Here is a 25,415-nt window from a genome sequence, read left to right on the forward strand (position 1 = left end):
CGTGTTATCGCAACAAGTGCATCTCTAACTTAGTACAAAATACGCAAAAAGTTTCCTTTTCCGGGAAAATTTATTGAAAAAGCGCAACAGGTGGCCACTTTTACGCAATAAAACAGCAGGAATTGGCTTATTAATCGATTCGGCATTGATTCCAAGTCGAAGCAAGAGGCAAAGTAATGCAGAAAGCAGCTGATTGGGAAACAGCTGCCAGCGCTGAAGACCGGCTGAAAATCTTATAACCCGGTGAGAAAAAGAGGAAGAACCACCGATCCAGTATTTTAGAGCACCCAAATGTAGCCGGGACTTCACTTAAGCCACTTCGACTGAGATTTAGCGAACAAATGGCGGACGAAATGGCTACCAAGGAGTCCTTCCGTGAGCGGCAAAGCCAGGAATTGGAGGTGATAAAGGTGAGCAGCTGTTCCGCCGTCAGTAGCCATCAAACTAATCCCTCTTCTCACTTGCAACAGTCCATCTTCGGCGGCGAAGTGGAGGACCTCAGACCACAGGCGAATCCTGCCCTATGGAAGCCCACGGACATAAGGATCCAGCTCACCCCGCTGAGAGATTCATCCAATGGTCTAGAGACCTATGTCTGCACAAAACTGCATGTCACCTGTCCTTCAAAGTACCCCAAATTGTGAGATAAGAATCTCCTTTTTAATTCACCTGCTAAACCTGTTTTTCCCTTAGGCCGCCCAAAATCTCACTCGAGGAGTCGAAGGGCATGTCGGATCAGGTGCTGGAGGCCCTACGCAACCAACTGCAGGCCCAGTCCCAAGAGCTGCGTGGTGAAGTAATGATCTATGAACTGGCCCAGACCGTTCAGGCCTTCCTGCTCGAGCACAACAAGCCGCCCAAGGGCTCCTTCTACGATCAGATGCTTCAGGACAAGCAGAAGCGCGACCAGGAGCTACAGGACATACAACGGCAGCGGGAATCCCTACAGCGCCAGACGCTCATCGACGAGGTGGAGCGGCGCAAGGAGATGTTCAAAACGGAGGCTAAGAGGCGCGGCGAGCCCAGGCGCAGCATGAGCGAATCGAATCCCCGGCACCCCAGCTCATCGGAGAGCTCCGAGAATTCCTCGCCTTACTATAGAGGCCACATTTACCCATCGAAATGCCTGGATCACCGAAACACGGATACGCTCTACTTCCACAAGATGGGCAGGCAAATTCAGCGGGGAGGCTGTGTGGGTGAGGGTTTCTCATGAAAAAGGCTCCTTATCTTAAACGTATGGTTTCCTAATAATCTGTTTTACTTTTCAGGTCACTCACAGCGGGGGTGCATCGCCTACACCGGCATAGATATGCACTGCGGCCAGCTGCTCTATATCACCGAGTGGAACATCAAGTACTGCCAACTGGAGCAGCCCTGCATCGGCGGAGGAAAGTGTCACTGGAGCAGCGAGTCAAAGTGCATGGGCAGTCATCGTGTGGACGACGTGATCGCCGCCATCGAGAAGCAGGTTGCCTCGCTGGCCCAATTGCAGCACAAGAACCTCGTCTCGTACGAGTGCGTGCTTTGCATCAAGCGGAAGGAAGGGTTGCTCGTGTATTTGGTCCAGGACTTCCTCCTCGGGACCAGTGTGTTCAGCATCTCCTCCTCGCTGGGTTGGTGCATGGACGGCGCTCGAATGGTGGCACGTGGTGTTCTGGATGCCCTTATTTTCCTGCACAACAAGGGCGTATCCCACAGCCACCTGCTAGACAGCACTGTGTTTATGGACAACACGGGCAATGTGCGCGTTTCGGACTTCTCGCTGGTCCCCAATCTTCTGGAGCTCCTAAGCGGAACTGGACAAAGTAGTAGTCGTGGCGACTTACCCGCTTTGGGTGCCCTGGTGGAGAGCTTGATGCCCACTAACAGTTACGAGATGCGCGACTTTGTAGACAAGTAATTATTCGGAAAAATTAGTTGATCATCTTCTAATTCTGTCTTCTGAAATACAGATGCAATTCGGACCGCACTCTCTCCGCTTCGGAGTTGCTTGAGCATCCATTCCTGCGCTTTTACGTGGATAATGGCCAACAGCAGGTGATGCAACTACCTCAGCAACGACATCCTAATCCTGTCCAGCGAACGGGACCCGCCATGCCTTACCAGATACCCACACTGGCTTTAAGTCAATCCCGCCTGCGAACCGAGTTCGAGGTCCTCATGTACTTGGGAAAGGGCGCCTTTGGGGACGTGCTGAAGGTGCGCAATATTCTGGACAACCGAGAGTACGCTATCAAGCGGATACCGCTACCCGCGAGGAGTCGCCAGCTCTACAAGAAGATGACGCGCGAGGTGGAGCTGCTATCGCGGCTGAACCACGAGAATGTGGTTCGCTATTTCAACAGTTGGATAGAAAGTGTGGACGATGCAGATGCCGCGGAAATGGACAAGTTGCTGGGTGGAGAATGGTCTCAGAGCCAGCAGGAGCTCAGCGTGAAACCCGCCAAGTCACCACAACTTGGACCTACTTTGGAGGAGGATGAGGACGAAGAGGACAGCTCATCCAGCATGTGGAATGGTTATATGTAAGGAACACTTTAGTCCCTCCGTTTGAAATCATTATAAATAAATGGTTTTTAATTCGCAGACCCACCATGGAGGATTCAGATTCCGATGGCATCGAATTCGTTGACTCCAATGGCAAGGTGGCTGTCTACGATGACGAGGAGGAGGAGGACTCCACCAGGGGCAAGACCAACTCACCAAAACCGCTGATGCAGGTAATGTACATCCAGATGGAGTTCTGCGAGAAATGCACACTACGGTGAGTTTGGTGAAGAAATTCCTAGTTGATTTTCAATCTTTTTAATAACTATGCACTCCCATTTAGCACCGCCATCGATGACAATCTCTTTGACGACTCGGATCGCCTGTGGCGTCTATTTAGGGAAATCGCTGAGGGCCTTGCGCACATTCATCAGCAAGGAATCATTCACCGGGATTTGAAGCCGGTAAACATCTTCTTGGACTCCCACGATCAGATCAAGATCGGAGACTTCGGCCTGGCCACCACCAGCTTTCTAGCCCTGCAGGCTCACGAATATGCGGCCCCTGCGCCTGTTAATCAAATAACCAGCGTGGAGGATGGCACTGGCACGGGAAAGGTGGGCACCACTCTTTACGTGGCCCCCGAATTGACAGGAAATGCCTCAAAATCCGTCTACAACCAAAAGGTGGACATGTACACCCTTGGCATCATTCTGTTTGAGATGTGCCAGCCGCCATTTGACACGAGCATGGAGCGGGCTCAGACCATTATGGCTCTCAGGAATCCTTCCATCAACATACCGGAAGCGATGCTTAAGGATTCCAAGTACGAGAAAACGGTGAAGGTAAACTAAAACCCTCCTTTGAAAGCTTTATAGAGTCTAACTGTTGAATAAACTTTCAGATGCTTCAATGGCTTCTTAACCACGATCCCGCCCAGAGGCCTACTGCCGAGGAGTTGCTCAGCTCAGACCTCGTTCCACCAGCCCAGTTGGAGGCCAATGAACTTCAAGAGATGCTGCGTCACGCCCTGGCCAATCCCCAAAGCAAGGCCTACAAAAATCTGGTGGCCCGCTGTCTCCAGCAGGAGAGCGACGAGGTGCTGGAGCACACCTACCACTTGGGCAGCAGTCGGGCCATGAAATCCTGGAACTCGGCTATCATAATCGACGATATAGTGTCCCTGAATCCAGTGATTGAGTTTGTCAAGGCCAAGGTTGTAAATCTATTTCGAAAACATGGAGCCATAGAGGTGGACTCACCGCTCCTGTCGCCACTTTCTGCACGGAATAGCCGTGATAATGCGAACGCCAATGCAGTCCACTTGATGACCCACTCCGGATGTGTGGTGGTCCTACCTTGCGATCTAAGAACCCAGTTTGCCCGCCACGTGACCATGAACAGCGTAAACCTTATCCGTCGCTATTGTGTGGACCGAGTTTATCGAGAGGAGCGGGTCTTCAACTTCCATCCCAAGCAGAGCTACGATTGCTCCTTCGACATCATTGCTCCCACAACGGGTAGTCACCTAGTGGACGCGGAACTCCTATCGCTTGCATTTGAAATCACCAGCGAACTGCCGCGATTGCGGGAAAAGAATCTTGCGATCCGCATGAATCACACGAATCTGTTGCGGGCCATCCTCATCTTCTGTAATGTTCCAAAGGCTCAGTATGGAGCACTTTTCGAGGGCACCATGGATTTCATTGAGTCCCGCATCTCACGCTTCCAGTTTCACTCAAGTATTACAGGGATAATGGAGAAGTCGCGAACCTCTGGCCAAACTCTGATGGACATGTTGTTGGCCAACTTTCTGCTGACTGGTTCCAGAAGCACGGTGGACGATTCGGCGTTAAAATCTCTGATGCGCGGGAAGGGCGAAGCGGCTTCGCTGGCGAGAGGAGCCTTGAGGGAACTGGAAACCGTTGTGGGATTGGCTTACAGTCTAGGTGTAAAGGTAACAGTTTTACTTTTAAAGGAGTTACCTTTTTCTAACCATCTCCAATCTAGTGCCCCATTCACATTTGGGCTGGTCTGCCCATCAGCTTCGACCGTGCCAGCAGCGGTGGAATCGTGTGGCAGATGACTGCTGACTTGAAACCCAATCGCTCTGGACATCCTTCGGTTCTGGCGATTGGTGAGAGATACGATTCCATGCTGCATGAATTCCAAAAGCAAGCGCAGAGCTTTAATCCCACCTTGCCTGCACGAGGAGTTCTTAGTGGAGCAGGCTTGACATTCTCCCTGGATAAACTGGTAGCTGCAGTGGGTGTAGAGTACGCCAAGGACTGTCGAGCCATTGACGTTGGCATTTGCGTGTGTGGGACTCGACCGCCGCTCAAGGATGTGACCTACATCATGCGACTGCTCTGGTCGGTTGGCATCCGTTGCGGCATTGTGGAAGCCGCCAGCGAACTAGGGGACGAAGCACAGGATCTTGCTCGTCTAGGAGCCTTACATGTCATCCTTGTGGCGGAGAACGGCTCGCTGAGAGTGAGATCTTTCGAGAGGGAACGTTTCCAGGAGCGTCACCTGACCAGAACCGAACTGGTGGAGTTCATCCAGAAGCTGCTGCGAACAGATGGGTTCAATGGAGCCACCGTGGAAAACTCCAGCCAGTTGTCAAACCTGGGAGCTGGCGACAACAGGAGCAGTGGCGGACGGGAAAGGGAACGCGGCGAGAACGGACTCAGCACCTCTGCATCGAATGCAACCATCAAGAACAGCTACAGCCAGCTGCCGAATCTACAGGTAACGTTCCTCACCCACGACAAGCCGACGGCGAACTACAAACGGCGTCTGGAAAACCAGGTGGCCCAGCAGATGAGCTCCACCTTATCGCAGTTTATCAAAAAGGAGACCTTCGTGGTGCTGGTGGTGGAGCTGCCGCCGGCTGTCGTAAATGCCATTGTGGGGGCCATCAATCCCCGAGAGATACGCAAAAAAGAGACTGAACCGGAAATCAACTTTGTGATTGAGCGGTAAGTGAATGAACCTTCCTTATTTCTTGCGCTTGCCCAGACTCTATACACTTGTAGATTTCCAAAATACAAACGCTATATATCCGAGATAAACGACGAGGTGGTGGACTATCTGAGCGATGCCAAAACTCCAATAGTTGCCTTGTACAGCATTTCCGATTCCTACTATCGCGTCATCATCTAGCCAACGCCATTGCATAGATTGGGCGGCACTACCTAGTAGTTTTCGCCATTAGTATAAGCTTTTAGTTGTCACAAATGATTTGGGCCAAAATTCTACTTAGTTGGCTGTCTTCCGTGCCATTTACCTTTTTGTCGAATCAAAATTCGTTTTTAGAAGTTTAATAATGGATTGGGTGGAATCGAAATTTTTGAGATTGCACGTTTCTGGATCTGAAGAAAATATTTTGTTTCTTTGGCGAAGAACGAGATTCTGCCATTTCATGTAATACTTCTCTAATTTATAAGCAAATAGATTATATATTACTTGGTTAAAAGTAAAAACCCTTACTGATGCTGTTCACCCTAAGTCAAAGGAATAGTTGAAAACTTGCAAAAAATTCCTTGTTCAATTTGTAGAAATATATTTTAGCTCGTCGAAGAATTCAAGTATCAGAATTCAAAGGAGTATAAAGAATAAGTTAAAGAAGAGGCTCATGGTTTTCATAGAAAATCTTCCGATTTGATTTTTATCCTGGTTTCAAATCCAACAATAACAACAAAGTAACGAAGAGGACGGTCAGAGTGTGAATCTTCATCCATATTTTTTTATATACGTACAAGTTTTAAACACGAAATTTTTAAGCCTACAATAAAGTTGCATGTTTTGAAAGTGTCTTCCCGAAGGGGAAACATAACAAACGAAAGCTGTACAAGTTTTATCCACATCGCGGAACTCACGTTCCACTTTCTCCGGCAGATTTGTTGAGCGAACGGGGGATCGCCGAGGCGGGTCCTTGGAGAACCTTTCGCGAGAGGCGCATGAAACCGGAGACGGGATCGCGGCCAAAGTACTTGACCTGGATCTCCTGACCCACTTCCAGATTTAGCGCAGAGGGATGGGCAATCTTGCGCTGATCCAGCTGCGAGTTGTGCAGCAGAGCGGGTGGCATACTGGGATATAGGATGACCATCACTCCGGTGTCCCGCAGTTCTGTGATCTTGGCAGAGTAGATTCCGCCGAACTCCAGATCCGGCACTCGCTCCTTCACCATATAGCCTTCGATTAGTTCCTTCGCCTCATCCATGGCAGCTTGAGAAGGTGCGAATACATTGAACTGGGTCTCATCGGCAGCGGTTAGGGTGGTGCCCGTTTCCAGATAGATCCGCTTCATGTGGAGGCCACTGGGTCCAATCAACTGCGCCCGCTGGTGCGGCTCCACAGTAAGGGTCTCGCTCACTGGCCAGCTTTCCTTGGGGTATTTTCTGGAAAATAGAAGGATGATAAGTAGTTGAAACCAGGCGTTCCAGGTTTTGTTCAAATTTAACTTACCTTGGCTCCCTGATTGCCTCGCTCATGATGTCCAGAATCTTGGATTTGGCATCGGTGGCCTTTTGCAGAGATTCCATCACTACCTTTAGAGGAATGCCCGGAATCTTGAGGTCCGCCTGGATGGCGGTAAAGCCCTTCCGCGTGCCCGCTACCTTCATGTCCATGTCGCCCATGTAATCCTCGATACCCAGGATGTCGGTCAGAATGCGGTAGTCCTGCAGATGCTTGGTGTCCTCGTTCTCGAACTTGGTGACTAGGCCAATGGCCACACCCGCTGCGGGCGCACTCACTGGGACTCCAGCGTCCATGAGGGCTAAGGAGCCACCACACACGCTAGCCATGCTGCTGCTGCCGTTTGATTCCAGAACTTCGGAGGTAAGCCTCACTGTGAAAGGGTAGTCGTTGGGCAGGGTGGGCAGCAAGGATCTCTCCGCCAAGGCGCCATGGCCCAGCTCACGGCGACCCACTGGACCAATCCGACCCACTTCTCCCGTGGCATAAGGTGGAAACTCGTAGTGCAGCATAAAGTTCTTGGCCTTCAGACCACCGCTTTCCAGAGCAGCCAACGAGTCCAGTTTCATCGCGCTCTCCGGCGAATCCAAGCTAACCGTGCAGAATACCTGCGTCTGACCACGCTGGAATAAGGCGGATCCGTGGAGCGGCTTGTACATGTCCACCTGGCAGGAAATGTTCCTCAACTGGTCGTACTCCCGTCCATCGCAGCGAAGTCCCCGCTCAAAGATCAGCTCCCGGAAGATGGATCTGCTAGCCTGGTTGAATAGCTCGCCGATTTGTGAGGGTTCTGTGTCCGGAAAGGAACTCCACACCTTGTCGATGACGTTGGAGCGCACCTCGTTGACCGCATTGTCACGCGAGATCTTGTCGTGCTGTGAGTCCTGGAAGATCTCCCTCAGGCGCATCTCGCACATGCTCTTTACAGCCTGCTCCAGATCCGGGTCTACCTCGGCTGCCGACTCCACTTCGCGTTTCTGCCTGCCGTAGGCCTTCTGCAGACGCTCGATCTCGTGGATGATGAATTGGGCTTCCCGGGTGCCCTGTTTGATGGCCTTGAGGAGATCCTGCTGCAAAACCACATTGCCCTTGCCCTCCAACATGACCACGAGGTTCTGTTTGGTGGCGGAGACAACAAGATCCAGTTGCGAAGACTGTAGCTCCCGGCGGGTGGGGTTAATCACCACCTCGCCATTGCAGAGGCCAACGCTGAGGGAGATTGAAGGTGTTATCCTGGGGACTCTACTTGGGTTGCCCTGTTACTACTAACCGCACTGCTCCAATGGGTCCGTTCCAGGGAATATCACTCAAAGACAGCGCCATGGAGGCGGCATTGATGGCCAGGACATCCGGACTGTGCACCGCATCCATGGCCAGCATGTTGCACACCAGCTGCGTTTCCGTGCGGTAATCCTTGTGGAAGAGCGGGCGCAGCGAGCGGTCAATCAGGCGGGCGGACAGGATCTCCTTCTCCGAGGGACCCAGTTCCCGGCGCATAAAGTTCATGGGTATCCTTCCAGAGGCGGCGTTCTTCAGGCGGTAGTCCACCACCAACGGCATGAATCCCTGGCCGGGATTGGGCTTCGATTTGGCCACCGCGGTGACCATGACGGCGGTGTCGCCCATTTGGCACACTGCTGTTCCGTTGGCGAACCTCGCCAGGCGGCCGGAACTGAAGCTCATGTTACGTCTGTGGAGGAGTGGGTTTTATACAACTGAAACTCGAGGCGGAGGCAACATACTCACCCATTGCTAAAGTTCACCTCCACGGACGGCGCCTCGCCATTGGCAGTGCTCTGGATTCTTCGTTTTGGACCGGAACTGGATAAACCTAGGCATTTGAGGCGATAATTAAGCAGCTTCAGCGTTTTCCTCGTGAAAATCATGGCCATTATCTAAAAGTGCCGGTTCACTCCGGCCAAGGCGAAAGGTTAGTACCCTGTAAAAGTAATGTGTGAACTAACAGTATTTATTCAATAACAATAATTACCTTTAGATTAGATTTTTCCTTTTAATTATGTAGTTATTTAATGACACTTACGTATAACTTTTAATTCATTTATTCCAAGAAATAACATGCCCATTAAAAACAAGGTAGAGTGAGCAACATGTGTGCGTTTGGCGTTGCCACCTGACGAACTTAGTAAACAGCTGAAAAATAGCTATACAATTAAATATTATATTAAGTAATTATGAAAACTATTCTTCCCTGCATTATTTCATTTTTTGATATCGGTCCTAGTTTGTATTAACCTTATTGAAGCCAATTTAAAACATAAATATTTCCGCTCACGGACTAGCCAAAAAATACCAAATCTAGCTACTAAATGGCTGAGTTGAGTACTGAATACACAGAGTTGTAGATGGCGTGTTAGTAACCGTGTGGTGCAGATGCAGATACCAGTGATTTTCTTATAAGCGCCAAGTTTAAAAGTCACCTTAACTCGTAAAAAATACTAAATAAAAAACAGGCGTCCGCTAATAAATACGCTATTTGCAAGCACAAGCCCAACTGGAATTTTTAAAATCGAAATTGGTGTTTTATAATATACCTAATGTAGATTTGCTTTAGTAAAACATTCATTGAATATTTTAAACATTCACTTGATAGTTTAAATATCCTTATGTTTTTCAAAACAGATATATCGATAGGATCATTTTAAAAATAGTCGACATCCAATGTTACCATCTCCGTTAAAAAAAAGCTCCCCTGCATTCCGCTAGACGACGTGGTATTTTCGCTTCTCCGAAAAACTGCAGCATATCCACCCACCGCCGGCGACGGTCACACAGAAAACAAAAAATTTTTTCGAAAGCAGACACATTTCGCGGATCCATCGGGGACTTGTGCAAAAAGCCCAATTGCGAACGCCGTCTTGCCGCCGTGAAAACGCCGCTAATCAGAAGACCTGGTCAGAACCAACCGTTTGCCTCTCGCGACGTTCCTTAGGAAAAGCAGAAATTTTCTCGCCGTATTTTTCGTATTTTCTCCGTCAGCGAAACGCCGCGTGTGTCGTTGTGTGCGTGTGTGTGTCTGTGTGTGCCCGCCCGCCCATCTGTGTGTGTGTGAGAGCGCGCGTGTGTGAGTGTCAGTTTTGGTGAGAGCCGCAACAACAACAAAAACAGCATAAAAGAAAACCAAAATCGACAAATGCGGTCAAATTGAAAAGAAAAACAAAAATCAAAGAGTATATCTTGCGCAAAGCCAAAAGGCAAAGTCAAAAAGCACAGAGCCAGGAAAAAAAAACGCAGATTTTCCAACGGAAAAGCCGGAAAATTGCCCACTAGGCGTGTCGCTGCTTCTTCTTTCAAATTGTTTATGCTGCAATTGGCGTAGTGAGCGAAAGACAGAGAGAGAAAGAGAAGGGTCTTATCAACGAGCGCTTATCAGAATCCGCAGATTTGTTGCGAATAAATTCCAACTAGCTGAAGTTCGCACTAAGCGGTAAAAAAAGAACATCAAACAAACAGGTAAGTCCCATTAATCAGGTGGAAATCGCTGCCTCTTCCTCTTCGATGGTCACACCTCATTTGCTGTCCCCCTCTGATGCACTTAAGCACTTAACGTAACTGTAAATTACACACACGTTGGCCTTGTCTCTCTCGTCTAATTAATTGCATTAATGCCGCAGGACTCGCGGCATCCCTTTTCCCCATCCCCGTCTGTCCATCGATTAAAAAGTGAAAGCAATCGGAAATGCTTATCAGCTGGTTCTTCTTCGTTCTTTAAACACACACACAGTCATGCAGGGCAAACAAACAAACAATGCACAATATGAATATTTATAGCTCATTATTAATTGTCACTTTGTTTTTGTCGCCTATCCTTTTAACCACTGAAGAGGGCCGATCGATAAGTAATCGAAAAGTTATTGAAATATTCGCTTGAATTGAGGGATCGTATAAATTTCTAAGGATTTATCATTATACAAACCAAAAAAACCCGATTTATCATTTAGCACAGCAAATTCTATTCATTCATACGGATCTCCTGAAAATTCTCATATTATGTTACGAATCCAGGGACTTTTATTAAGACTATTGCTCACTCAAAAAAAATATTAGAAAGTACAGTGATTAATTTTTCAAGTGTCGTCACTATATGTCTCAGATTTTAAAATCATGTTTTTTATATTGTCATTAATAATATTAATATTGTCACTATTTATTCATCACCCGTCATTCCTTTTTTGTCAAGGAAAAGTTTTAAGAAATGCTAAAGTACTTGCGTCATATTTTGTGCAACTCACATTATAAGTCAATGACTCACTTATTTAGAACTACCAAAATCTTAAAATTTAACAGCAATCTATTCGCGGTACTTGCACTTTAAAAATCCGTGTATTTATAGCATGAGCATCAAACTAAGAACTCGAACCAATTAGTGAACCATTTTGAAATCACCATAAATCTCCATCCATTGCCGGGGTAATAAATTCCCGTTTCCATTTGCAGCTGACAAATGTGAGTCGTTAAAAATAGTTTTTCCCCAAAAGCGAAAGTCTTTCCCCACATTTTCAAGGACGGCCCTCGCAATGCTTCGATGTGTTTCCCTTATTTTCCTTATCGCCTCTGCGTTTCGAGTTGTTTTTTCTGTGGGACGTCATCGGCAGCCGGGTGTCTCTGATTGTTCCAGAGTTTCTGAATCGCTGGCTGCATAATTAAGACGGGCTGGACGTTTTGCTGATAAACGTTTCCGCTTTTCATCGGGCGATTGGAGTCAATGTGCCATTTACAGAAGAACCCGAACTATGCTCTGCAGATGGTTAAAGTCCAATATCTGTGATGTGTGACCCCATGTGGTGCCCTTTTCAACTGTCAAGTCGGAACTATTGTTTCGCCGTTTCGAGGGCTTGCGTCACAGTTTATCGACTCGAATGGCAACCCATTCCCACAGGGTGACGTAGGCAATTGGTAGGAACATGTGTATCCTGTGTATCCCGTATCCTGGGCACAGGCCGGACCAGACCAGACAACAATAAACCATCAGTTCCAACCCCATGGGCAAATAAAACCCAATCGAATATTATTATCAATGAGGGCAGGACCCAAATGACGAACCCCATTTGGTACGTGGAGGAGGGTTGGCCACATGCTGCTCTTCCCTTGGCTGGATATCATCGCCAGGACCTGAACCCATCCCCTGGATGTCTCCAATCCCAATTCCAATCCCGACCACGCCCACATGCCATCATCATCGCCTTCTGCGCTAATTTGGCGCGACTTTGACACTTGTTAGCCAATATGTTTTTGGCTCGTGTTAATGGCCCAACGGGAATTGATATTAATTGCCCCGCACGCCCCGCATGCAGCCGAAAATGGGCGTGGTCGTTGGTCAATATTGTTAGTCCCTAGAACAAAAAAGCAACAGAAATAGAGAATACAAATGCCCCGAAAATCAGCTTAAATCAATTTTTTGTGGTCGCCGCCTTTGTTCACTTTCTGGTTTTTTGGCCAAAATCGGCTTACCAACTTTCGGTGCTTGTTATTCTTGTGGCTTTGAATTTTACAAAAGAGTCGAGGTTCCCTCCTTGTCCAATCTAATTAAACCTGCCACCCCTGATTGGGAATATGGGATTTTCTTTGCTTCTAAGAAACTATATTTCCCTCCCCCTTTTTTTCGAGCCAGTGAAAACTGAAAACGCTCCAGAGGTTTCCATTTTTCCAGGCCCTGTGTTTTCCTTTCATGTTCCCTAATAAAACTAAATTCAATTAGAACTTGCAGTTGGAGTTCCTTGTGCGTGTGGGAAAAGTTGAAGTGAAATGTGAGAAAAGTTTTGCGGGATATGTCGGGAAAAGTGAACGAGGAATAAGTGTAAATGGGCGAAGGGTTACGGCCTTATTAGTTGCCAAAGGAAGTCTCGGAGGGCATGCAAATTTAATCGAATGACTTCAAGTGAAAAGCAATTTAATGATGGGTGCTTTGCTTTAATTTCAAATAGATAAAAGGATAGTCCCTAATTGGGAAAATGTGGGAAACAGTTGGCTGCCGTGAATAAGATTCGTTGGAAAGATAAATACTTCTTTGATTATACGCTTTATCAAACTTCCCTTTTTATTTCGTTTTCGTCTAAATCAAATTCTGAATAATATAGTTTGACCCTCAAACTTGAATCCAATCCTAACAATACCATTCCCTAACCTAATTTGTCATTGCTAAAGGTTTTCTTAAACCCTCAGGTCTGGGTTTGCTTAGGTAATTGCCACACTTTCAATCCATATCCAATCCACCTGCCAAATTCGATGAGCAATTCCCCCATCCTAGCGGGCTAGAATTGATTCCTAATGGCCTCTCCTCCGTGCTTCTCATCTTTTCGAAGAGCTTACCATCCGGCAATCCTCTTTCGTTAGGGGGTGGAACGCATTCCGGGCCAACACCTGAACTGAACTGACGCACCTGCCCACTCTGCCGTCGAATTGATAAGAAGTAACAGAAATTCTTGGTGCTAATCAACAAGATGGGAACGACAGGTGGGCGGCTGTTGGCTGATGGAGCAAACAGAAGCCAAGCTGGCGTAATGACCTTGATAAACTTTCGTTCCGAGGAGCTTCCATCGAGTAGATTTGCCGCTTCTCCGGCTCCGTTTTTCCCGGAATATTTGGCTAGGGGCTATGTTATTTGCTCTTGTCTGCCGAAAAACGTTTTACATTCACAGCCGCCCCCGAAATAACCACTGCCCTTCCCCACGGAATAAAAACAACTCGTAAAGTACACATAGACAAAAAAAAAACGAAGTATTCTTTTGACTTTTTTCTGGTCCCTTCCTGTGCCCAAAATTGTTCGGCTTATGCCGCCTCGACGCTTTTGTTGCCTCTTTATTTTTCAGTTTTTCAGTTTTGATTAAAGCAAACCCCAGTCCCTTTTCACCTTGCTTTGACTGAGTGTTATTACCACTTTGTCGCATCAACCTTTAAACTTTGCCATTTTATGGGGAGCTCTGCTTTTTTTGCTTTTTTCGCCTCTATCCAAGTATTGTTTGCCGGCGCATTTGAGGTGGGTCCAGAAATTGGATTTTTTCGGAGCTCTGCCTCTGTCAACACACAAATAGGATATCATGATCCATCACCCGACGAGGCAGAGAATTTCAAATAATTATGCAAAGTGTCATTGAAACTTTGCAGCCCAAAAACAGCAGGGAGAAAAAGGTGAATCGTTGTCGGCTTCTCCTGCACTTAAAAACCAATCTCTTGTGCATTGACCCTCGCTTTTAAACCAAAAAGCAGCAAAGCCATGGCAAAAGCATATAGAATCGGCAACGCAACGTGGCCAACACCTTGACTTTGTCTCGGCCAAGTTTGGCGACTTGGCAACAGCGACTTCTTGGCTAAATGAAACGAAAAGGGCAGAGCAGGAGCCAAATGAAATTGATCAACAGTAGTCGCAGAAAAGCACACCCTTCTTTATTAAAAACCCATTTTAAACATGGTAAAAAGAATTGAAAGTAATCGTATTGCATTTTAAACCATTTCAATTGATTGTGCAAAATTATTCAACTGTCAAAAACACTTTCCAATCGATTGCCAAGTATTGTGCAATCGTTTTTTCAAATAACGCGTGATTAGTTCTTTTGAGAATTCTAAATTATAAACAAAATTATTCAGCTGTCAGAAGCACTTTTGTAAAATATACCAGAGTGTTTACCCAGGATTTAATCCAAAGAGGAAGCGGCTTTCAGCTGCGTTTAAACCGGTTGGGTGCTCAAATTTAAATAAGCTTATTTATATATAATTAAAATAACATATGGGTTAAGGCCTTGAACTTAACTAAACCAGTTTTTAAAGAGCCACTTTCGTAAAGGCTGTGGCTCAATTTAAAAAATCAAAAATACTTTTTGTCGCAGTGATTTTTTCGCCAGACAAAGAGTCAGATCTTAACAAATTGATTATGACTAGCCAGCAAAAAGGGTATAGCCACATTTTTATGCAAAAACTGGACGGCAGAACAGGATTTTTTCGCCCAAGTGGCAGACCGAATCCAATGGAACCCAATTCGAGGTCCCCGCCATACGTGTAGAATTCATTAACCATAATGCGGGCTGAGGGGAGGGAAGAAATCGGAGGGTGCCTGAGTTTCCAGGAACTTTTGCTTAAACCTAATCCTGGGTGGTCCGCTGCGTTCGTTGTTGCCACAAAAGATGGCCATAAAGAATTGTACCGAAAAACCCCGATTCACGTTAACCTTAAAACCTTATTGTTGCAGTTGTTAATTCCATAATTGCGTTACTCACTTTCAGTTACCCAACCAGCCGTCAGCAAATCGGTCATTTCCATTTCGAGCAGCCAAAGGTGAGTTTACAATTCTCGGGAATTTGAGCAATTTTATCTGGCCAATTGATAAGACACACTATTCACGTTCCGCCATAAATTATGTCATAGATCGACCATACGGAAGCCGCACTTATAGAAGCATTTGATTGACGAGCACGGCACGCTCATTCAAATGAATTGGCATTCATTCAGCGACAGTCTGGTTGCAATTTTCTCCCAAAGAAATTCCTAACTGGCATCGCTTCGGCGAACTGCTATCGCTAAGTGTTTTCTGACGTCGGATGAGTTTGTTTTTTCAGTGGCCAATCGCGTTTTTTATTGAATTTATATCTGTCCCGAGGAGCACAAATCATTTTTCATTCACTTTACAAGAGAGAATCATTGTGCAAACATTTATGGCGCTTAACGTTGTTTCTGGTGTTACTCACCCATTTGCTTAGAGTGGGCTTACTTCTCGGGGGTCTATCAGTTATTTGCACTCTTTGCCGAAGAAGTTTTGTGCTCGATAACCAAAGAAATACCAGGCGAATTTCACTACGCAAATACATTTAATAATAGCTTTCTGTATAATTCCATAACTGATTGAGCGGTTTTGCTGATAAGGAATTCAGATTGCACTTATCAACATCCTAATAATACTTATGCAGTGCGTACTTTGGCTATTGTAAAGATTCTTTAAACAGAGAAATACATTTTATCTCAAAGTACTTCGGCCCTCGGTTTTGTTCCTTAATACGAAATGTATTGATAAATCATAATAAGAAGTTTGAAGATTGTGGTTATCAATATGGGAACCGCTTAGTATGCGAAGTATTTCTGAAGATCCTAACCTATTTAGCAGAATATAGCAGTTTAAAAGAATAATAAAGAATAATAAAATGTTTTCATAAGTTATAAAAATATAAACTCCCATGTAGCTTTAACACTAAATTTAATGGTAATAAAAAACGAATAATCCCTTAAAAGTCGGATGTACATTTTTTATGGCATCGGAAGGTTGCTTGGATCCTTTCGAGTGTGCTGCATTTAAACTTGTTATTTATTGTTATAAATTTTTAAACATTTGTCCTCCTCGCCTCCACATTTGCAAAGTTGTGTGCCTTTTGTTACAACGTTGACATTTTGCTGCAAACACGGGGACACAACATTTGTACTGTGCAACAACAAACGGCCTTTCTTGGTTCTTGGGCTCACAAATATAGGGAACTTTTGCCTAGGTAATTTGCCAGCGACGCCTACAAAATGGAGCTGGGGGCGTGGCAGCAGGGCCAGGCGATTAGCAACAAAAAGCAAACTTGTTAGCAACATATTTTTTCCGAGTCCCAGGGTAGAGCGCAAAAGTTTCTGCTGCACTTCAAAATGTAGTTTGTTATTTTTCTGCGTCACCCATTTTCTTCGCTGCTGTAACTCTGCAGTTTCCATTGCACTTGCCAAGTTTATGGGGCACTCGAAGTGACAAAGAAAGTTTCCGGGCCCATTCCTGGGTATTTCCAAACTCGCAGCTGGCATTTGCCATCGAGCATTTACAATATATCCTATCCCATTTCCCATTTGGGCAAGGTCCTGTGCAGGACAGGAAGAAATGGCGACGTCATGACGAGTTTTGCCCGAAATGTTTATGAGCTCATAAATTCTGACACAACACCGTCGGTCGTCAGATACTCAGATACTCCCCCTGAGTTTTTTGTCTGGCTACCTGGGAGTTTGCCTTCCGCGTCTTTCCTTTTTGTTTTTTACGCGTCTGACAACTTTTGGCACATTTGTCGTACATCAAATTAGGAGCAGAATGCCCGACGGCGCGAAATGATTGAGCATTTGCATTAAGCCGAATCAACACACAGGTACACACACAGGAATGCCGCTGAATCGTGAGGAATGTTGAACCTTGTAGCTGGCGAAGGTGTCGACTGGCCGAATGCCCTGCAATTACTCAAGCAAACGATTTCGATCAATTACTTATGGGTGTGAGGTGGTTATTTATTTCAATTGAGTCAAAGGGGGTGTGCTTTTTAATTCGCCCCGGGTGCCAAAGAATTTCTAGATATACTGGCCTTGGTCCGGTGTAACCACAGGTTGTTTTCAAGTTTATTTTTGGTATTAAAAGTTTTTGAATACAAGAAATTTGGTCAATAAATACTGCTCTTTTTTTAGAGATTTGATATACAAATAATTTGATAAAAAGGATTTGATATAAAACTTGTGAGAAGTGGAATTAATGACAAGAGATGTTATTAAAAAAACTATGATTTTTGATAAAAAATGATATTGGTTAAAAAGTATTTGATAAGAAAATGTGAGATTTAATCAAAGAAATTTATACAAATAGGGTTTTCCATGGAACTGTTCCTAAAATAAGGCACGTAGTTTATAAAGCCAGTAGGGCAGTCCCCAAAATGTCCCTTGATTGTGCGAACACGTCATTATTGTCCCTTGGTCAATTTGCAGCTATTTCGGTTAGCAAAAAGCCAAGGAACACAAAGACACAAGACCAACAATAAACGTGGGTGTTGGCCTTCCGCGGAGGGAGAGTGGGAAAACTTTGGGCAAATATTGACTCAGTTATACGAGTTCCATTTTTATTCGTCCGCCGACTCGAGTAAATAAAGCATTTTCAAATTTATGCATATGCATGTCAACTCAGCTCGGCTCGACTCAACTCGGCTGAGTGCCGTCCTCGTCATTCGTCATCGCTGCCATCTGCACTGCCGCCTGGAAACTTGGCTTTATTTTAGCCAACTTCAAGTTCTATTCACTGGCAGTCAAGGTCGTGGGACCCATAAATATCTGGGGATTTTCTCAGAGATTTAAGACAATGCCAGCATATTTCCTCCGCTGAAATCTCTAGGTTTTTCTATACACTCTCTTTTCAAATTAATAGTTATTTTTCCAAAGCTTTTTAAAGCCTTTACATCTAAACCAATTCCTAAATTCTAGGACTACCTCGAATTATAATTAATCGGGCTGGAAAACACTGGAAATTGAACGATTAGGTTGGGTTCTCTCATATTTATGGTAGCTCTGTTATTTTGGCTCCTTATAAAAATTCCTCTGGCTAGTTTTCATCCATGGTGTGCAGCACAGTTGTCCAAATACCTGGCCAGTTCTCCAGTCCGAGTCCCTGTGCATTGGCGTCATCTGCTGTGTTGGCTTAGCTCTCGGCCTCGCTGGGCCATTTGGCCAGGTCTGGTGACCTGTACCTGACATTTGCTCAACGGCCGGCCAGGTCTTCTTCGGGCCGACTGACGATTGGCCTCCCCCAGGTCGAATTTCGAGAGCAGCCTCGGTGCGAACTGATGCACCATAATGTTTAATTTATAATTAAAAGCGTTCATGGGCTTGGGTGACTCTTAATGCGACACGAAATAAGATCAAAGGCAGGCAGTCAAGCGTCGCATCATGGACTTAAAGTCGCCTTATAATCATTGGGCATAATTACACCGAAATGCTCTCTGCATTCTGCAATTCGGGATTCAATAACTTTTCCGATGGCAATCGCATGGCAGAAACACAACCTTGAGTGTATCGATTTTAGAACAGACGATGGGAACTTTGTGTCATTAGGGGAAATGGAAATTGAAATGGAAATTTCAATCCCGCTCTGATGGACAATCGGTTTACGTGCTGCCATTGCATTTATGATGGCATTTGCCTCAAAGCCCAAAAAAAGGAAAAAATATAGAACAACCGCTGTTCGTTGATTGATAAATTCGTTAGCGAGGGCATGTAAAACTTAGAAAAACAAAAAGGCAGAGAGGCGATCGATTTCTGATTGGTTTGCCGTTCGATTAGGAAGACGGCGAGATTTACACGAATCGGACGTGTGCTTTGTTTGGCTTTCTGTATCTGTATCTCTGTATCTACGGCTGTATCTATATCGGCTGCAATTACGACACGCTTGTCTATTTGTTTATGCATTACACAGCGAAAGAGCCGCAGATCCCAGCGACTTGACCGGCGAGCAGCCATTCATAAAACCGCAACAACAGCAACGACAAGCTTTTTACGCAATCGCCAGCCTTGTGCCAAAAAATAATAATAGTAATAATGCGCAAAAATAATAATAATAAATAAATAAAAACGAGCGCATGAGCCAACGGCCGGATTCGAATCCGATTCGAAAATAAAATGCCTCAAGTTTTGCATTAAAATCGCATGCACTTTGTGTTGAAAAATCAATTAAAAGCGCCGGCCGTCGCTAGCAATTAATGCAAATAGCCAGAAATAAAACTAAATTAAGAGCTCTGCGAACTCGAATGAAATGTAAACATGCAATCCCCAGCCGAGAGCCAGTAATAAAGAATGATTTAAGAATATTTTAAACGTACGCTCTTAGTATTTATTCTCGATAAATACTTGTATTTCTTGAAAATGGAACAAATGCACGAAATATTTGTACAGCAGCAAATGCAAATAGTCAGTTGCAGATGAAAAATGCTATCAATAAATTGAAATTTTCAATGGAAAACCATCTTATGTGCGATAAAAGCTTTCAATTGTTGAATTTTAATATTGGGGTAAATAGGGCATAATGTGTGAAATTTGATGATTTCTCCTTTCGGCAAACACATTTCTGACTTGCGAGAATATTGTGGATTTCCATTTTACGTTTTTCATATTTTTCTCTCGAGCAAGAGCTGAGTATTAAAAATCATTTTTAATGACGGGGGCCCGTTGCCAAAATCCAAATCCCTTGGAAAGTCCAACAATACAGAAACACTCACGTGGGAGCTCAAAAAAAAAGCGAGTAAGAACCTGTTTCTAACAAGGCGGCGCTTGGACTTGCTTAGACACTTTGGAATAGAATGATTAAACGAATGTTTATGCATTGTGTATGCTGTCGATAATTCCAAATGACGTCACTGTGACGTCAAGCACAAACCGCTTTTATTTTTATTTATTTATTTCTGTTCCTCCTTGAATTAATAGCAGAGGGGGTTAAACGGGGCCGGCGGCAAATGCCAAATTAAAACATGTACACAATGTCAATAATACATCGTCATAGTATTCAAATGAAGTTTGACAGACACACACAGAATGGCAGAAAGAGTAGACACAGGTGGCCTTATTTTATCCAGTTTTATTCAGGCGAGTGGTAAAAGCCGAGCTGCGGACTTGGTCAAAACGCGGGCCTTGGCCATTATGGTTGCCAATGTGGGTTGGCATTTATGCCGCCCGCCATCGCTGTATTTATATCCCCTGTCTGGCCAAAGCAAATCGTCAGATAATTTGTCAGGTTCAAGACCAGATGATCGCTTGATTTGTGGTCTATATAGAGAGAACTGGGTTGCATTAAATGTGTTTCCATTTGCTGTTGCGAATAATAATCATAGTGATAAAGAAACCCCGATTGCCTGGGGTGCTAATAAATAATTAATTCCTTTATCACACTCCCTTGCACACCTGTAAATTATTGTTTTTATTTCATTGGCAGCTTCTAAAAATAACATTTGCTTTAAATCCATTTCCAATAATAGCCCAAAGTCATAAAAATATATACTTTTGTAAATATCTAATTATTCATAGCAGGTCGCCGGGCGGCCAGCAACAACATTTTCAATTACATTTGCCAAAGTTAATAATTAAAACACCAGCGAATTATTTATGGCGCCCATTATTTTTTTGTTTTGCTGCGGTTTACACGGCCGTGTTTACGTTTTAATGTAATTACGCTCATTATTATGTAATAGAAAACAAGTCGGCTGAGAAAATCACAGCGAAAAGGCGATTTTGCAAGCGGACTACGGGGCTCCAAATCATCAGCATCATCGGGGGATCTGTCGCGATGTTGTTGTTTTCGTTTTTCAGTTGTTTCCCAACGCGCCCAAGGTCCCTTATAAGAATACAGAGTATAGAATACAGAATCGCTGAGCCTCTGCCCCAGACCCTGCCCCGCCCTCGTACCGCCCCGCCCCCAGTCCGCATGAATGGAAGGCTTGACGCGGAGTCGTCTGGAATGTATGGCGGCTATCACGAATGAATGGAACTGTTCAAAGCGGCAACAATAACAATAAACATATACAAATTCCAGTGCCATATTGCGGCGATCAAATGTGGAGAGCGACAGTCAGCGTCATGCGTGTATGGCTGTCAGAAGCATAAATATTTAGAGAGATTAAGATCAAGGAGGCAGATATGGAGCGAAAACGTTTGCTTTATGTGTTTAATCGTCGGTTTTGTTCAAAGTTGTATAGTTTCCGATTCGAAAAGGGAAGACTTTCCAAACAAATAATTATAATTTAATATTTATTTATAATTCATAGAAGTTATCTTAAGTACAATGATATATTGACAGAAAAGCAATAAATCTTCGATTCTTTATCACTGATTTTGGCCCAGTTTTTCGCTCGTTCCGTCCTTGATCTACATAACACTTTCAGAAAGAGTGACTCACGAGAAAGTCACACCTCCGTTTGCACACCCACTCCGTCGGATATCTGGTTGTATCTATTGGATGTTTGACTTTGATTGCTATGGCCCAATTGCGTTTGTCGTGCTTCGACAATTTTCGCACCATGCAAATTAGGGAGCCAGAGCCTATTGCGATTTCAAATGATGGGTTTTGTTTTCCTTTTGCTGCTGTTATTTTTCGAACTTTTGTGCCTGTCACTTTGTTGCCGCAGACTTCTAATTGTATTTTTCAATAGGCCAAACGTTTATGACTCAGCGTCGAATGCAAATGACAAAAGAAATTATCACATGATTATCATATGATGTGGTGGCTATACCTGTCTGCGATTTCCATGAGGTTACACAAGTCAATCGCTGATTGCTCGAATCTAATGAGCTACCCAGCTTCTCCCTGGCTTTTCGTTCACGTTTCTTTATGAAAAGCCAGAAAAGGCCAATGACTTTGCCTGCGAGGCGTCACTGGAATATTTAAGTTGCAACTCCCGCCGAAAAAAGCGAACAAATTCAAGTCAGGAGCAGTTTGGGTCCTGTTTCTGGTCCTTATCCCGACCAGTGTTTGCTGGGCTTTCCCTCGACTCCGTCTGCCTTTGGTTTCTGCTGCTTTCGCTTCTTTTGTGCTGCATACAAAAGATTTTGCTCACCCGTTGTTGTTTCCTTATTTTCATGTACTGGGTACTCGGAGGGTATGCCATCGAGGACTTAAATCCGAAGATCCCGAGCTCAAAAGGTCCTGTGGAGTGCTCAAAATCCACTTGCGGGGCACACACTATTCGCATACCCGGGCTTTTAATTTATTCGAATTTTTTCCCCCATTTTTGTGTTCATTTGCAAGAATTCTTCCCTTATTTTCCAGCTAGGGTGCAGACGGTACACACATATATTTATATGTGCGATTTCGGGAGGGTGTTTACACACACTCGCCATTGAAATGCAGCCAAGCATCTCTGGAGCAGTGAAGCTTCCGCTGCATAAATATTGCGCTACTCGTGTGCATTCAGCATTCTGTGCAATTTATTTCATTTTACTGCCAACTGCCAGCTCTGAGCTCAACTTCAACTTCAGCTTCAGCTTCTGCTCAAATTAAATTCTTAGCGAGATTTTCTGAGGAACACATCTCATACTTCTGGCTCACTTGGTTTAGTTGGTAAGCCGGACATGAAGTGCTCTTCTCTGTTTGCTGATTAGCAGCTGGCAAACACATATTTGCCATCCCCAGCCCAAATGTATATTGACCCCGCCCAACCTTTGGGCCAGCTTGCAAAGTTGCCCCAGCCTGATTTTGTCATTGGCCAAACTTTGTTACCCAACTTTAATTGCAGCTAATTGTTGTGTTGACAAAAGCAAACTTCTAATGAAAGAGAGCTTCTCAAAAGTCGGAATATTTTTATCCCCCTCACAAAGCGAAATCCTTTTAAAGAAGTTTCAAAGTTGCTGGCACTTGTTTTATTTGAATTTAAAAACAAAATAGATTTTCTTTGAAACTGGAAAATACTCTATATATTTACTTAGTTTTATTTATTGCTGAATTTCTTTTAGTAATGGCGGGGCAAAACGACGTTCTATTGGCCTAGCAGCATTTTTTCCACAGACTTGGCTTTTTTCGTTTCATTTCATGGATTCTCTTTATTAATTGCAAAGTGGTTTTACAAAGTTTTCATGTCGTTTGCAGTCCACAATGCATTAGTTGCAGTTGCAGTCCAGAGAGCTTTTGCTTTTGCATAAATAATAATAAAATATGGCTGGTGTCGGAAAGCAAGAAGAACGGAACAACGCTTGAATAAAATATTTAAATAGAAACCATTTTCGGGCTATTGTTTTGCATCAGTAATGGGTGTCATTGTGGCCAGTTTGTGGGTTGTGTTTCAGAATGCAATTTTTAGATACTCAGATGAACGAATCATTGAATAATGTTAACTGATATTGAATAATGTAATTTTTAAAGATTGCGAGAGTCTTATATTTTTGCTCCTTACTTTTGGAATACAAACTTCAACTATTTTCCAGAGTGGATGCATCTCTCCTGTCCCCATCCCAAATTGTATTGATTTTCGAGAGGGTTCTGGTCATCCTCGTTAACCAGATTTACGCATTTATGTTAGCCCTCGGCCAATTATGGGTTCTGCCCTCCGATGACCTCGGCTCTTGGGCGTGGCAGTGCATGGTGCGAATAATGAGTGCAACAAATTTGGCCAAAATGGCGTCAATTGGGTGCTGGGCAAAATCACCGGTGGCGAAATGCCAAGCCAATTTACACAGGCCATTAGTTGATGCTGTAATTTCTGGCTGGAATTCGAAAATGCTAATTAGCTCAGTTCCACCGGAAATAATTCATGCAAAAATTCATCATTTAACTAAATAGTTGAGAATTATGCGCACAACCATTTTTGTGGCTTGTTTGAATTTTGAATGAGCTGTTCATTGTTATTGTAATTGTTATCTTTTAATTATAACGCTATTTCTGCGGGGTTTTTCCTTGTTTGAAATGTGATTTTTAAATGTTTTCACGAAAACAATTCGTCGCATTCAACGGAAAGTTATTTCTTTGACGTATGTTGGGCTTATCTGATTATTTCTTTCGCATTTAAAATTCAAATTCTAGGAAAATAACAAAGTACGCAAAGTTAAGTTCCCCTCCGGTCAGTTTGTTGTTGTTGCCAATTAAGTTTTTATGTGACATTCAAAACTCGGGGGAACTGCAGAGGCTGCGGCAACTGAAACAAAAAGTCGCGTAATTGAGTTTGCCCAGTTATCAGTTCGCACTAACTGGTAACTCAACTAGTAACTAGTTACTGTGGCAACGAGGGTCCTGCAAAAGTTGCTGTCATTCGAAAATGTCAAATAATGGCAAATAAATAAGCCAGAGATAAATGAAAATATACTGGGGGAAAATCCGATTGGAGGAGGAAAAGTCAAGGCGAGTCGATTTGAGTCAAGTTGTGTGGCCATTTTGGTGGCCGCACAGTTTCGCCGAATTAAATCCATTTGGCTCGTAAACCTTGAGCGCCGAGACCCAACAAATCCTCACGCTGCTTTGGCTTAAATTGTCTGAAAAAGGGTTTATGGTCATGACATTTTATGAACTCAATGTAGGAGCAAGGCAAACCGAAATGAAACGCAACCTTCTCGGCTCTAATCTACATAAAATTGCAAACAAGTATTTGCCCCCGTACATACACATTTGTGCAGGAATTGTTATTGTGATTGCCTGGCCAAAAGCGTTAACATGTAGAGTTTTCCTTTTCCCAAAAATTTGTTTTGTACCACTTGGCCTGCAGGCGAGCGAGGGCCATGGGATTTCACCATTCTCCATGCAGCTTTTGTTCTGTTGATTAGGGCCACGTACATTTCAATTAAAATGTCGCCCCCAGCGCCAGAAATTAGGGGAAATCCGGCCAACCAGCAGGCGCAGCTTTTCCATTTCCCTCGGTTATCTTTTGGGGCAGGACCTACTTCCATGTAAGGCTTTTGTCCCGCTGTTCGCAACTGAACGCGCAGGAACCGTCGAAACATGCTTCCGCTTTTCACGGCCTGTCTGTCGCCCCAATCTTGGATGACTCCCCAACCATCTGCATTTGGAAACGGAACATGTTTTTCCAATTCCTGCTCTGGTCTTAAATGCTCCCAGGCCCTTGACAGTCGGATATTGTGGGTGTGTCCGATCAGAGTGCTGAATCACACTTGATGTGGGATGAAGGTTCTACAGGCTTGCGTCCATTAACTATGATAACTTTGTAGTGGATACAAAATGGAATGTTCACTAGGTA

General features: G+C 44.5%; 3 protein-coding genes across 4 annotated transcripts in view; 2 read left to right on the plus strand and 1 right to left on the minus strand.

The window, feature by feature from the left end:
- The first annotated feature begins 24 nt into the window (after nucleotides 1-24).
- On the plus strand, nucleotides 25-6,085 carry LOC119548525 (eIF-2-alpha kinase GCN2). The gene is made up of 10 exons (XM_037855820.1): nucleotides 25-410; nucleotides 471-640; nucleotides 694-1,199; nucleotides 1,272-1,899; nucleotides 1,956-2,528; nucleotides 2,591-2,767; nucleotides 2,834-3,335; nucleotides 3,395-4,447; nucleotides 4,501-5,471; nucleotides 5,529-6,085. Exons 1-10 carry the CDS (start codon nucleotides 342-344, stop codon nucleotides 5,653-5,655), a joined length of 4,776 nt encoding a protein of 1,591 aa, XP_037711748.1. The 5' UTR covers nucleotides 25-341; the 3' UTR covers nucleotides 5,656-6,085.
- Nucleotides 6,086-6,216: 131 nt separating this feature from the next.
- Nucleotides 6,217-9,084, minus strand: LOC119548534 (polyribonucleotide nucleotidyltransferase 1, mitochondrial). Its single transcript, XM_037855831.1, has 5 exons — nucleotides 8,966-9,084; nucleotides 8,722-8,914; nucleotides 8,246-8,665; nucleotides 6,964-8,184; nucleotides 6,217-6,896 (listed from the first exon to the last, which is right to left on the minus strand). Exons 2-5 carry the CDS (start codon nucleotides 8,865-8,867, stop codon nucleotides 6,368-6,370), a joined length of 2,316 nt encoding a protein of 771 aa, XP_037711759.1. The 5' UTR covers nucleotides 8,868-8,914; nucleotides 8,966-9,084; the 3' UTR covers nucleotides 6,217-6,367.
- Nucleotides 9,085-9,762: 678 nt separating this feature from the next.
- The window catches only part of LOC119554145 (G protein-coupled receptor kinase 2), a 51,519-nt gene continuing 35,866 nt past the window's right edge, over nucleotides 9,763-25,415 (plus strand). Inside the window, exons 1-2 of one of the 2 annotated variants that reach the window (XM_037864936.1) lie at nucleotides 9,763-10,446; nucleotides 15,210-15,261. The gene's annotated coding sequence lies outside the window, so the exon portion shown is untranslated. The remainder of the gene's footprint in view (nucleotides 10,447-15,209; nucleotides 15,262-25,415) is intronic. The other variant, XM_037864925.1, reaches the window with a different exon arrangement.

Source organism: Drosophila subpulchrella, chromosome 3R (assembly GCF_014743375.2).
Source record: "Drosophila subpulchrella strain 33 F10 #4 breed RU33 chromosome 3R, RU_Dsub_v1.1 Primary Assembly, whole genome shotgun sequence".
NCBI lineage: Eukaryota > Metazoa > Arthropoda > Insecta > Diptera > Drosophilidae > Drosophila > Drosophila subpulchrella.